The 14,501-nt window shown below is 36.6% G+C and overlaps 1 protein-coding gene across 3 annotated transcripts in view; it reads right to left on the bottom strand.

Annotated features, from left to right (window-relative positions):
- Positions 1-14,501, bottom strand: part of PRKACB (protein kinase cAMP-activated catalytic subunit beta) — a 68,725-nt gene that overhangs the window by 12,876 nt on the left and 41,348 nt on the right. For all 3 annotated transcript variants that reach the window (XM_027463299.3, XM_005022279.6, XM_021274329.4), the window contains exons 2-3: positions 4,605-4,666; positions 3,539-3,667 (exon numbers count right to left, since the gene is read on the bottom strand). In XM_027463299.3, the coding sequence (XP_027319100.1) occupies positions 3,539-3,667; positions 4,605-4,666 (191 nt within the window). The remainder of the gene's footprint in view (positions 1-3,538; positions 3,668-4,604; positions 4,667-14,501) is intronic.

The following is a 14,501-nucleotide window of genomic DNA, read 5'->3' on the forward strand; positions in this document are numbered from 1 at the left end:
AAAAATAAATGCTATCTTCTTGGAATACATTACAATGTTAACATACTGACAAGACTGTGAGCAGCACATTTCTGATCTCTACTCTTTCTCAGGAATTAACAATTTGTTTCCTGGTGTTAAACCCCAACATTGTGTAATTAATTCTTTCCATTTTACTTAATCCCTATTGCCCAATTTATCTGCATCTTATTTTGAGAATGGCACGATTCCCAACTTATTTTTTTTTTTTAACATAGGAAACATGAAGAAAATGTACAAGACTAATCAAAACAAGCAAACCTAACTGCTATAAATAACAGAAAAGCATGACGTGCCAACTCTGACTGAAACTGAGTTTAAATTTAACTATCCTTTAGATGCAAGAGGTAATAGCTACAAATAATAAGAAAACTTTCTTGAAAGGAATTTTATACAAAAGAAATTGCAAATTGAAAACAGATTTAATATTTGCAATCACAGATCTTTGTGGACCAAATCCAAATTTTGCACTGAGGCACAGGAACACACTACTGCAGCAAAAAAACACCCCAACAACAAAACAATGAATCAGCTCATTTGTGGGAAGTGTTCCCTTTGTCCCTAAAAAACTATGGTATTGGAATTACTTTGGCCCTCAAAAATAGCAAGCTAAGGTTATAGTTTGATATTGTGAAGCGTTCAGCTTCTAGACAAGATTTTACCACCCTTCCTGCAACTTCTGCTTCTTAGATTGTGAAGGGTGATTGGCAACAATATCGCAGGCTGAAACTGCTGTTTAACACTTCATGCTGTTGAACTGGAGCTTCAGATAACAGAACTTTGCTCACATTTAAACTCAGGCTAAGGCTATGTCCAACGAGAGCTTCCTGTAGATCAAATGATATCCACCAACGGAAGATTCTCCCATAACTTGCTTGCGACTGAGCTTTTGTTAACAAAATTTTATTTCCAAATACAGTTGTGTGATGAAATGAAGCAAGCAATGTTGCTTTGCTAAATCAAGGCAGGCAAATAAAGGAATAACAACCCTACACACAAAAAAATGGCTAGATCGTGTAATACTAACTTTTATATTTTGTTTCTTGTCTATAGGAACCAGACATAAGATTAGATAAAAAAAAAAAAAAAAAGAGAGATTGAATTGGTCCATCCATTATGTAATACGGTTTAATATCTTCCTTTAAGTTGCTTCCTTTATGATGAAGAACTAGTGAATTCTCCAGAAAATGTACTTACTGAAATTATTAGACATTTTTGAAAAGAAATATAAGTGCGTATTTGATATAGGAACGATTGACAGGAAACCAACACCAAAGAATAGCTCTCACAATTAAATAAACTCTTTCCTCAAATGACAGAGTTCCTAGCAATTTTCTGTGTTTATAAAATAGCAGCTGGACTTTCCTGTGGTCTCCTACAGCCAAACAGAGCTGCCAAGCAACCACTCCAGAACCAGGAAGCAAGCAGGGACCGATTGCTCAGGTGTATTTGCCCTGTGGCTAAAGACCCCAAGAACAAGCTAGCTGGGCCTGAGAGGCAGCGCTTCCTCAGGCCACACTTGGTTAATGTGCCTTGAGAATTAGAAGAGTTGAACACTGTGATCAGGCTCCTTAGCAAAACTGCTTCCCAGTTCAAAAGCAGGGGGCTGCCACCCAGCCAGGCTGCGAACAGCTCTGCAGCAGGCCCACATCTCCTGAGGTGGCGAGACCCAAGAGCTATGGGGTCAGCGGCTGATGCCAGGGCTCGTGCTCTGGACCCCTGCAGATGCCTAAGCGTTGGTCTCAGCCCAAGTACTGTGAGAACCAACCTGATAACTGGCACGTGTACTTCATAAAGGAACACTTCAGACTTGTGCTCACATAGAGACATCTAGTTTACTAATAGAAGACTGTCACCTTGATGCAAAAATCTTCAAATATCTTTAACCCTGTGAATGTTTTACTGAAAGTCCACTGTAATCATTCAAAATGTGAATTTGTGTCTTTACCAGGTAGTTTTAAAGCAACAGCTAGTTAGTAGTAATCAGTTTTTTTTTTTTTTTTTTTTTTTTTTTTTTTAAATCTTCAGACTATTTTTATGGCAGTTTTCTGAAGATGTAATCTCCTAAATTGCTCTAGTGTGCTCTAGTGACAAAGGCTCAGCTAATCCTGTGAGAGGTTTCAAAGAGAAATAAATTAAATAAATCAAAAGCTTGACAATGGGCTCTCCCCACACACATGGGATGCTCATGCTCATCATGCCTTGCTTTGCAGTAAAGCTTCCTGCAGAATTCATCGGCCATACTGAGGGAACAAGGGGTGGAAATGGTCTGGGATGGTCAGGTATACTAAGTTGGAAAGCCTTTTAAATTTAACTGGATGATTTCTGCATTTTTTATTTTAAATAAACGTTATAAAAAGAAGTTATAGGAAAATGCTAAAGTTGTAACTAAAAAAAAAAGAGCTTTGTCAAATCAAAAAATGCCAAAATTAACACTATAAAGATAACTACTTTAGCTTTTTCTTCACTAACCATTATAGAGGAGTCTTTAATTAAATTAACACATTATTTAAGGTCAAGGACACCAAATCACATGTAAAGAACACTGGAATTGCAACTCACAGAAAATGGTTTGCTTGTGCCTCTGCCATGGTACCATTGCATAAAATTACTTGAGAATGTAATAAAACTTGAGTGCAAGAGTCCACATTGTAGCAGTGTTGACTTTCATTTGATCATTTTCTTGTTTTTAAATTCTCTTTACTAGATTAAGGTGTTCTTAACATGACTTTTTAATTTGTTATATAAAAGCAAAGGTAAGTATGGTGCCTTAAAAAGTAATAGAAGTTGTTATTTTGAGGATCTTAGAAGCCAAGTTCTAAATAATGTACTTCTGTAAAAGATGTCAAACCATTAAAAATTAACTATATTGATAACTTGCTTAAGATACCATTTAGTGTTACAGTAAAAATACAGATTCAGACTACGGAATTGAAGTTTTCAACACAGAATTTTTACTGTATGACAGCTGTTCTAAGGGACCGATTACTGTTCTATCTATGCAGTTAATATAGATGCAACAGGAATATTATATAATTATGCATACAAAAACTAATTTGGATCCCATTGCATCAAGAATGGAAAACAAATGATTCAAACAATTTGTTAAATTATATTTCACAAATTTTGAAAAATTCCTAGCCTTCTAGAATTCCCAAGCTACCACGCAAAATTGTAAAACAAAGTTTTTTTCCCTTTCAATACAGTACTACATTTGCTATTGCCAAAGAGTATGTAGATCATATTACAAAAGGTAAGCAAAGAATCGCATTTACTAATGCCTTGAACACTACTAATTCTCTTTAGCCAGCCATTAGTGTTAAGGGATGTTGTAAGAATTCTACACATTCCCCAAAACAAACTGCTGGCTAAAAAGTTCAGTCAGCTGCTTGAAGTATCACCAGTATTCAAATGCAGTAAGCAAAAGCACAAATACGTGCAATGCAGTTTAGTCACAGTTACCAGACCTTTATCTACTTCAAACTCTTGTACTGCAAAAGACACTAAAATTTACACCAACCTTCTGTTTGTCCAGTATCTTCATAGCATAATACTGTTCTGTGGCTTTATGTTTCACCATCATAACTCTCCCGAATGATCCTGTTCCTAGGGTTTTTTGCCTCTCAAAATCATCTAGGCCAGCAGTATTCTACATATACAAGGATATAATGGTATTATTTACAATTTAATACCCAGAGACAATTTTAATTATATGAATTTAAATCATTTATTAAAGACAACTGAGTAAAATTAAATTTATCAAAGACAACAAGCTATAGGCAACTTAGAGTTATGTCACGACTGACAAATTTGAATAAGAGATTTTATATTGCACTCATTGAAACAAAGAAACTTAATTGAATTGTGTGAACATTTCTATAATTTGTTCATACAGATGACACAAGCTTAGTAAGAAGAACTTGGCTGTAAACAAATTATGTACGTAATAATCAGATAAAGCCCTCATGCTCCACAAGCAAGAACATAAGAGCCTGCAAAATTCTAGAACCAAGCTCTTGACAAAGTGCTACAGGAGAGCTGTCTGGAAACAATATCACAGCTATTCATTCAAAACATTTGAGATGCTGCTTCAATAAACAAATTACCACCCTCTTCCACTCTCCCCATCCCTCCCCTCCAAGAAAAAGTCCACCCCTTCAACTTTTGGAAGATTTCTCTTGAGCTCCTTAACCTGTCCCCAAGCTCTAGGCAGCATATTCTTTCTTAATAGCATGGGATAATGATTAGCAAGGTAAATTACAGATCCATGTAATGTTTAGTGTTATAAAAGCCAGCTAAAATATGATCACAGATTTTGAATTTTGTCATGCTGATCACAAAGAATTTTCTGTAAGAGAAAGTGGCAATTCAGCATGACCATTTCATCAGCTCATACCTAGAGAAGACCTGAGCATCTCCGCTGATGAAAGTGAGAAAACTGACTTCCAAAATGGAAACTCTTTTGAAAATTGCATTAAACTTTCTTCCGTTTTCTGTGCTGCTCATTACAAACTGACAACACACTTAAAACACGCTATGAAAAAAATGCAGTAAAGAAAATTATTCAATTCTTAAATGATTGATACCTGAGGGGGGCTTTCCCATTTTCTTAAAAAGTCTTCTTTGGCTTTGGCTAGGAACTCTTTCACTGAAAACACACACAAAAAAATTTTCATTAATGAGAGTCATCATGGATGTGATAGAGACGCTTTGTTAACAAAATATATCATCTTCATTATCAACTTTATTCTCCAGTTCATAAGGTACTATATTTACCTTCATGAAAGCGAGCACCAATGTCTCAAATTTCTACAATGATCTCCAGGGGATCTGTAAGCTTTCTGGAGTAACTACAGAACTCTACACACGTTACTTAAACTACAACAGCTCTAATAACTCACAACACTGTATACGCAAGCAGGCTTTAAGGTGATGCAAAACTTTCTTTATTTGACTGGGGAAGAAAAGAAAACAAACACCTGACATTTAAATTACCATTCCGCAAAGAAAAATATTTTACCATTTTTTAAAATAAAGTTACATTGTCTTTCAGCTGATTAGCATAATGTCAAGCTCACTGCTCCCCCCATCACCTTCAAAAAAAGGCTGTTTGCAAGCTCAAGAACCAAAGGCACAGCATTACTGCAAGCAGACAAAACACAACAGGGCTACAACACTGCACATAGATATGCCCACAGTCAAAGAATAAGTATTTTTAATATTAATTTTGCATTGAAATTGAAGGAATTAATAACTGCAAAATTCTGGGTGACTGTTTAAAATGTGCACCAACATATTTTGTTCGGATAATCTTTCAGCTGTTCTATTTTTTGAACACCAATTATCAGCCAGATCAAAGTAGATTACTTAAGGCACAGCCATAAACGAGAGGCATTTCAGACATTGCTGTGATTCTAAAAAAGTCACAGAATTAGAAGAAAATATCATACTGGTTTTGTGTTTTCTGAATTAATTCACATAACACAACGTTAATAACAGTGGATTTTCTGTACTATGTTCTGCCATAAGCAATTTCTAACAATACTCAGTAATATGCCAATATTATTCTGGTCAATGACTAGAAATATATGGTTTAGGAACTGTATTTTACCTTCAGATGCTCACAGAAAATTAGGTTTATGAGTGGCCATAAACAATCATCTGATGAATCAGAACAATTTTGTGCTTTTCCTTTCAGAGAATACTGATGTCTACACAGAGAACTTTTCTCCTACCATACTTCTGTTACTGGCACAGTATCAGCAGTGGTAAGAACAGTGGCAGCCCTGGAATAGACTGGTCCTGATTTTTTTGTTTGGTTGTTTTTGTTTTCATATGGGATTCAACTGTAGCAAAACACTCAAAGGAGCCTTACAGTTCCTACCATCACTGGCTCTGGTGGAACAGCATCAAAACAACAGAAATTTCAGAAAAATTGTCAAAAGGTCTGGCAGGCAACAACATTAGAAGGGTGATTAAATCATGACATTCCCTCAGTACTTTTAAGAGAAACAGAGAGGAGGGACATATTTATTACTTTAAATTTATGTGTAAGTAGAATAAGAAAGCAGTTTATGTCAAATGAATTATAGAAATTAATTGGCATTGAAACTCACTGAAAGTTAAAAAAATATTTTAATGGGTAGCCAGTAAAATGTTTGACACGTTTATCCTAAGTGGGGAAAATATTTCCATTGTTTTCAAATTATGTGGGCTACTTATTTAATGACTTTTAATGATTCTCATTTGAGAAAAGGACAGGATTTCCTGTGACATGAAGTAAATTCAACATAAAAAGGGAATGTAATAATGTCCAAATTCATGTACGATGATCCCTCTTCTACTAGGAAAACAGAGATGGCTATTGATGAAGTGATAATTATTTATAATTTTCTTTTGGACACAAATTGATGTCAAAATAACATGAGCATTATTTTCTCTTAATGCCAAGAAAAAAATATTAAGATGATCATTAAGATTACCAGAGAGCCAAGCTTCAAACTTAAGCTACTGTAGTTAGGAAACAAACATTAACTTTTCTTTAACATGATACATCACAAACAAAACATGAAATATATATATATATATATATATATGTATATGTATATCTTGGTACAACGTCTTAAATATCCCTCACACAATATCTGTTGTTCATATAAAGGTATTTTAAGTTTCCATATCTCTCATACTGAAATAGGATTTTCAGTATTTATGAGAAATATACCATTATATCTACATGTAATCATCTTTTTCTCAGTTCTACTTATGGAATAAAGAATGTGTATGATAAAATTGTAATCCATCCGCAAATATTCAAACTGGGGAATCATGGAAAAAATGAGCCTCTGTTCTAGAAAAATCAGGAAGCCACAAGCTCTCCTTCAATACAGAATGTCCAACTTACACTTCTTTACTTTTGTTCTTTTCTTGGAAAGTGGACTGAGCACATATTTTCAAAATCAAGCTACCAAATGGCATTAATTCACTCTTAAAACCCTCATATTTTAAAAACAATTTCATATTTTTATGGGTGTTTTTAGAGAAAGTGTGTTAAATTTTGCTTGGTTCTTATTTTCAGAGGTTCCCTGGGCTCCTACACCACAGTGAAATTCAGGAAGTGATTTCAAATCAAATTTAGGCAACTTAAGGGCGTCACTTAAGTCACTTCTGAAAACAGGACTTAGAATTGGAAATAGCACAGGTTCTTTTGACAACTGAATCTCAATCACGAACCATTAGCTCTTGCTTTAGGAGAACACATTTTATTTCTACAGTTTGAGTGCTGAATCAGTATTTCTGCTAATTAGTTATGGTTTGTAGTGGCCATTGGTATTATTTTCATGATGCAAACAAACAGGTTTATCAGACAATGACTTTGAAGTTTTCTTCACGTGCACATTTTTAGCCACTTTACATTGCTACAGTATGACTTTTTCAATTTATTATTATTTTTGTTTGTTTTTGTTTTTCAGATCTTTAAACTGTTCCTAGTATCTGTGACTTTGGGCACTAATGAAAGAATGAGCATACCAAAGGTCTCTATAGGTCCCCAAAGGGTTTGCAGGAACATTCACCCACACAGATGAGATGATGAAGAGAGGAAAGAAAGAGAAAAAAAAAAGTTTTATGCATTTCCACAACAAACACATAGAAAACACAAATACATTCCACCCATTCCCCTCCCCACTCAGGGATGGACCCTGTAATAAACCAGCCCTTTCCCACACAGACAGAATGACTCATGCTACACCACAGAATGTTTGAGCAAAGATTACCAAACGAAAAAAGAGGGAAAAAAAAAAAAGAAAACACACCAAAGGCAGCTAAATTCAGTATGAGAAAAGATGATGCATCACAGAAATAAGCACAGCTTATAAAACTTCAGGAGATCAAGTTGGCATCTTTAATAAATAACCTGTTCTGATACAAACACATCCAAGGAACCGTTGCTAACAAAAGTGTATCTATCTTCATTGCAGCATGCAGGATCACAATAAAACCTGTAATCAGGTGATCTTCCCACTACTTATCATTTTGTTCCAAAAGACAGCATGTGTGAATTGCATAGCATGTGGTGGGTAGCACAGAAATGGAAAACAGTCTCCAAAAATTTCACAACCAAATTTCAGTCCCATTACCCAACAACAGCAACAAAGCCACACAAAAAGCACAGATGAAATTACTGTATACAATCTGGAATGAATACTTGAATTCTTTGTGGTACCTTTACAATTACAATTTAATTTTCTAAAACTTTCAAAAAAAACACAAAGAAGATTTTTATATACGTGTTCCCATAAGCACTGAAAAACTAATGCAAGGATCAATTGTGAATTCACAAATGGCTAAGTGAAGTGAAGATTTTGATGATGCAAGGAGTGTTAGCAAAGACCAACAAACAGACCCTATTCAGACTGATTTCACTGACACAGTACAAGATTGAGTGAAGGAGGTTGAAACTAAAGGAGGAAAAGCTGTTGTTCAAGAAAGGAAGGTGCTGGAAGGCAAGGGCAAAGCACAAGTGAAAACAGCAGCACAAGAGCCATGCATAGGATCAAACTATGGGAGCACCAAGTAAGGACACCAGCTGGAACTGGAAGGGCTGCACAAGTGGCCCAAAGGTTAGGAGGGCACAAACACACTCCGTTAACCTCCGATAATCTAGTTCTTCACCACCAGCAAGCCCAATTGTTAGTGGGAAAAGCAAGTTTCACACAAGGTAAACACACAAGGTGTGTAGAAGGAAACTGGGGGAGATTCAGAAAAGCATACTAAGAAGTGCGATGATGGCCAAGGAGATGATTTTTTTTATATAAAACTGAAAGTTTATAACTTCTGCCTGCATCAGTTAAAAATCTGTTCAGAAGAAATCCTACAGGTGCACACAGCTGGACAAGAAATACGTAAGCTATTACTTGTATATTGCAGATGACATGAGACTTGGCCTATGGATATCTGTATTCAGAACAAAAGAAAAATGGTGATACACAGGAGAGTCTGCTAAAAGAGACTTTTAAGGGAAGTGGAGAGTAGGATAGAAGTACGTTATGTAACAAAATCCAGCCACTTCAATGCACAGTACAACACAACGATATGGAATTAGCTATCAGACGGTTTCTTAATTGTCCCTGGTCATATGAATCCAAGAGCTTCCTGTTCAAATAAGCTTAGTTTTCAAGTGACAAAACCCATCTGGTCACAATGAAAAAGTGCTCATAGCTGGCACTTGCAGTTCAGAGAGGCCACTGCTCCTCAGCTGCTCTCCGTCAGGAAGAATCGGAATGCTTAAAATTTGAGCTCAAGATCCTGAGGTTCCCAGGTAGCACTAGCATACAAAGAGATACTTAAAAAAAAAAAAAAAAAAAAAAAAAAAAGAAATGAACACCACCTACCCCTCCCCAACCTGCCTCCCCCCCAGTCCCTAAACCCACCTCCAAACAACAGGGGAAACGTAGCGAATAGATGTTATCTAACAGTGCCTTGACACAGAACACAATATTTTCGTTTAATTGTTTTGTGGACTAACTTTTGTATGAAAAGTTAGCAGGGCTATAGAAAAAAAAGGGTATTACAAAGAGCACTCTGGCCTGAAACAAGCAAAGCCTTGGAAAGCTCCTGAAACAACTAAGCGGGTTAGGACCTCTCAGCTGCAGGGGTGCAATTAGAGCACAGGGGAAAGGGGTCACAGATGGAGGAGTCCTGAAGAGTTAACATAAATTGCATTGCCTTTCTCCCACCTCCCACGTGCACTGTATTTGTTATTCTCAAGCACATCTCCCACAGGAGACAGTGAGCCAGAATTTTTTTTGGAAAAAAAACAACAACAAAAAAACTATTTGGATAGGATTTATGGCAAGAAAGCAAGAACTAAACTGATTAAGACCAAACATTGGGCACCACTACAAACCCCCATCTGCTGTGCTAAATGCCAATCTCTGCTTGGTATTTAGAATGCCCTTTATCAAAATACAATTCAATTTATGTTCCAAAACTGTAATATAATTACTCGAAAACTGGAATTAAATGGGATATTTAATTAAAATCTCCGAATTTCATTTAATGGAAAAATGAATATGTATCTGATAAATATAATTGTATATTATGGTTTAGGCTTAAACATTATCGAGACGTACAGGGAATCCTGTGGTTACAATACCGCATTTCAGAAACGAGAGAAGCACTCAAGTCAAGAGTTCCAAGCCTAATTCTTGCACCATTAACCTTAAATCTCTTTCAATTTCTTTTAACTTTCATTAGGAAGAGCACTATCACAAGGCTTACAAGTTTTCTTTTTACCCTGGTATATCTTTAAAAATGAACACAACTATGTATTAAATATTACTCGTTCAAAGGAAGTAGTGTGAACAAGAGTTAACATTTTAATAGCTAGAACGCACTTCCAAACAGAAGCTGATGTGGTATCACTGAAACACTGTCGACAAAAACAAAAGGCTTTGCTTCTCACAAGGTGAAAACAATGGAGAAAAAAAGTCCAATGTGATATTAAGGCTGTAATATGAGGCCCAGCCAATCCTTTCTTAATACTGTGGTGAAAAGCACTTATTGGCTCTGTTGTCACAAACCGCCCACTGATAACTTTGTCTTGTTCCTGCTCTAAAAGTTGTAAGGTCACTAAGGCTAGATCAATAAACTCTGTACCAATTTAATATCTCATCTATCAGCTTTCTGACTTTAAGAGCAAAGTTTTGATCTTATATTTCCACTGCAATTTTAATTACAAGAAAAACTGGTGTTGAAGATCATACTACTAACTTAGCAACTGCAATAGATAAGAATTTAACTTCAAATATATATACATGGAACACTTTTGAAATACAAAAACTAAAACTTCTTAGTAAATGAAGGTTCATGTAAGAATTATTAAATGCATACAAGTTTGCTATTAGAATGCAACTGCTATTAATTAAAGTGCATACTGTAAACACTTCTATGGAATACTGGGAATGACTGGTAAGAAGTAGAGAAAAAAAGAGTATGGAAAAGCCATGGAGAAAAAGGGAGAGGAACAGGATAGAGTAAATTAGGAGTAATTACAGCCGCAGTGGCTGAAGACTAGGAAATAGCACTGGAATCTGATTTCAGGGGGAGCTTATTCAGGAATTAACATTACTGCACATTGCAAATTAAGAGATAAGAAAAACTTGTGTTTTACAACTCCAGATATTGAACGCAGGCAATTTTTAATTTATTTATTTTTATTTATTTTAAGTCTTGAGCTAGACTGTATTTTGTCAGTCTTGTAAGAGAAAATGAATCCCTCCTCCAACCCCCTGGGGCTGCATGCTACAATTTTAAGCTGTAAATTAAACAAAGCTGAAGTCTTATTGTTCACCTCTTTACTTGGCTGGTATGAAAGCAGACAGACCGTGCAAGAGATGCGACAGATTTAGACAAACCAAAACAGGAGGTGAATTTTCAGCTATCAGAGATAATGGCTATCTTTCTTGAATGCTGCGGGGATGATACTCTACTGCATACAACTGCCACAGTCAGACTGACTTTCTTCTTCCTTCTATTTTTATCAGAAATAAAATTGGTTTTATTTCCAAATCTCACTGTTAATCTTTTGTTTGCCCTTATTTATCATTTTAAATCATAAAGCACTGGTCCAAGCAGAGGCAGCAAACCCCACTAATGCCAAACATGCAACACAATAGAAACCAATCCAGAGAGACTGGATGAAACCCAACCAGCACCGAGTCACTTAAATTGTGAATCCCTGAAGTCTTGCTAAAATGAAACCTCACCAAAATTTGTAATTGAATATACTTCATTAAACAAACAAAGTGACTCCTCCCTCAAGACACACAGATAAATGCTATGCATTCCAGTTATACCAAAAGCCTTTCTTCCTCTCTGCCAAAACCAACCAAACAAAATCCATGAACCAAGCTGGGATTTATTATTCAAATCCTAAATTGTTGATTATATACAAGATTTCCTCAATGCTGACAAGCAGAATAGCTCCATCCATACATCCAAGCATGGGATGTGACCCAAAATCTCTGGCAGATCCCTGTCGAACATGAGAGGCCCTCTAGGCATTTAGGGTGGCACCTTTTTTTCTTGCCCAAGCTTCCCTTTCAAATGAAAGCATTCTAGCAACCTGTCTCTGATTAAAGTAGGTTGTATATATTTTTTTCCTCCTGTTCTCTAAAAACACTAGTTACAACTGCCATACAGTTTCTTCTGTAATGCCTTAAAACTAATCTTTAGCCTAAGGAAAGGAGTCTCTCATGTACCTTGTTCCTGTCCTTCAGCGTTCACTGAAGGGAGTTACTCCAGACTGCCAAGATGACACACTCCTATATATGCTTCCTTTGTCGCAACAATCCACATGCTTTGAGGCTTGGAAGTCCATGAAACAGCAATTTGATTTGTAAGGCTGCAGTTTACTGTTCAGTAAAGACTAGTATATATATATAAGCACTGCTTCAAAGAACAAACAAACAAATAAACAACCCATCCTGTCCTCCCACAATCATTTATTCCCTGCCTCAATATCATGAGTTTCCATGAAAGAGGAAAAGCACCCTGTGGCTGCCTGCCAAGCCAGGTTGAGGAGTTAGGCCAGATTAGAGAGTAATGGGCTGAAGGCAGGGGAGAACAAGGGAAGCTCATTTTAATCCAAAGCAACTCTCAGTTCTTTTCATGGCATGAATGCTTCCCCCAGGGTGAGAGAAAGACAAGTCAGGGGGAACAGGCAAATGTATGGGACAGAAAACATCACAGAATGGTTTGGGTTGGAAGGGACCTTAAAGACCATCTGGTTCCAACCCCCCCGTGATGGGCAGGGACACCTACCACCAGCCCAGGCTGCCCAAAGCCCCATCCAGCCTGGCCTTGGGCACTGCCAGTGACGGGGCATCCACAGCTTCTCTGGGCAGCCTGTGTCAGGGCCTCACCACCCTCTGAGTAAAGAATTTCTTCCTTATATCTAAGCTAAAACCTACCCTCTTTTAGGTTAAAGCCATCACCACTTGTCTTATCACCGTACCCCCTGAGAAAGAGTCCCTCTCCCGCAGGCCCCCCTTGGTTACTGGCAGGCTGCTATAAGGTCTCCCTGGAGCCTTCTCTTCTCCAGGCTGAACAACCTCAGCTCCCTCAGCCTCTCTGCATAGTAGAGTGCTCCAGCCCAAGAACTGCACCTTTTCTGAAGTACTGCCAGTTTGTGCTAGTTTAACACAACCTGAACGAATTGCACTGGACTACTGGAAAGGTTTCTGAGTAATAATTCTATTTTTAAGTTATTAATCTCCACTTATTCTATTAGATCAGTTAATTCTCTTAATGTAAAATTTTAAATTAATAAATTATAAGTTTAACACAATTACTTTCAAGTGCAGTGCTTAACACTCCCTATGTATAAAATTTGATCATACATCTAATTTAACAAAAGGTTATGTGAAGAAGTGTTAACATATGAAATCCTCAATTATTTTATGTTGATATGCTTTGCAAGGAACTGGGAATTATCTATGCAGTACCATTCTCTACAGTTGTAGCTCAACTTAACCAGCAAGTAATCAAAAATGCTGCAACTATCACAGAATCTGTAGTGTCAAAGACCTCCTTCCTCTGTCAAACATAATAGGTATTACTTCACAAAGAAAACTGAAAACTGTGGTAAAATTGCGAAATTTTAAGCAGCTCTTTTTCTGCAGTGCATATATTTCCATGGTTACCGTGTGGGAAAAAAAATAAGAATAAATTTTAAGAATGAGTTCCAAGAACAAAATTTTCTAGGGCACTACTAGAAAATATGTTATAACTCTATCTACATTCCTGGGTAAAGGTTGTTAGTAAATTCTGCTAAATATAAATTCAAAAACACTAAGCAAAATGTTTACAGCATCTCCTACAGTTTTACTCCAACTAAGCTTCCCACCCCTCTGCAGTGTAAGTACTAATGGGCTAGCACCAACTTTCCTCTCTATACTACTGCCCCACCTTCCCTCCTCATAAAAGTTCCTTGACTGAAGAGAGTCACATAGTACTGGGCAGCTATCACTGAGAGTGTTTTATGGTTAGATAGCTAAAAACTGTAAGCAAAAATCTGCAGGTAGCTAGTTGGTCTGCATATTGACCAATACATTTCCTGCAAAATATCCTTCATAAAAATAGATGTACTCATGCACAAATAAATACCCTTTTCTTTAGAAGTAGCCCAAGTTTTATTAAACTTATTTTTTCCTTGTATTCCAAACTAAGCGCCTTCAGTGGCTGTTCACTATTTGGTTGCATTTTACAAGTTACTCAAGAAGAGTAGCTCTAGTGTTGCTTTTATTTTTTTCTGAATATTTCATACAAGGCATCAAAATAGTAGATACGTCAATCTTGGTTTAACTGTGCTCATTTCAAAGTCTACTTCCTGCAACACAACTTTGTCCCAGCCCTTACATTAACAAAACCATACACACTCCCATATACATGCACTTGAATCAATAACTTCACAGCTGTCA

Source organism: Anas platyrhynchos, chromosome 8, assembly GCF_047663525.1.
Source record: "Anas platyrhynchos isolate ZD024472 breed Pekin duck chromosome 8, IASCAAS_PekinDuck_T2T, whole genome shotgun sequence".
NCBI classification, from domain to species: Eukaryota; Metazoa; Chordata; class Aves; order Anseriformes; family Anatidae; genus Anas; species Anas platyrhynchos.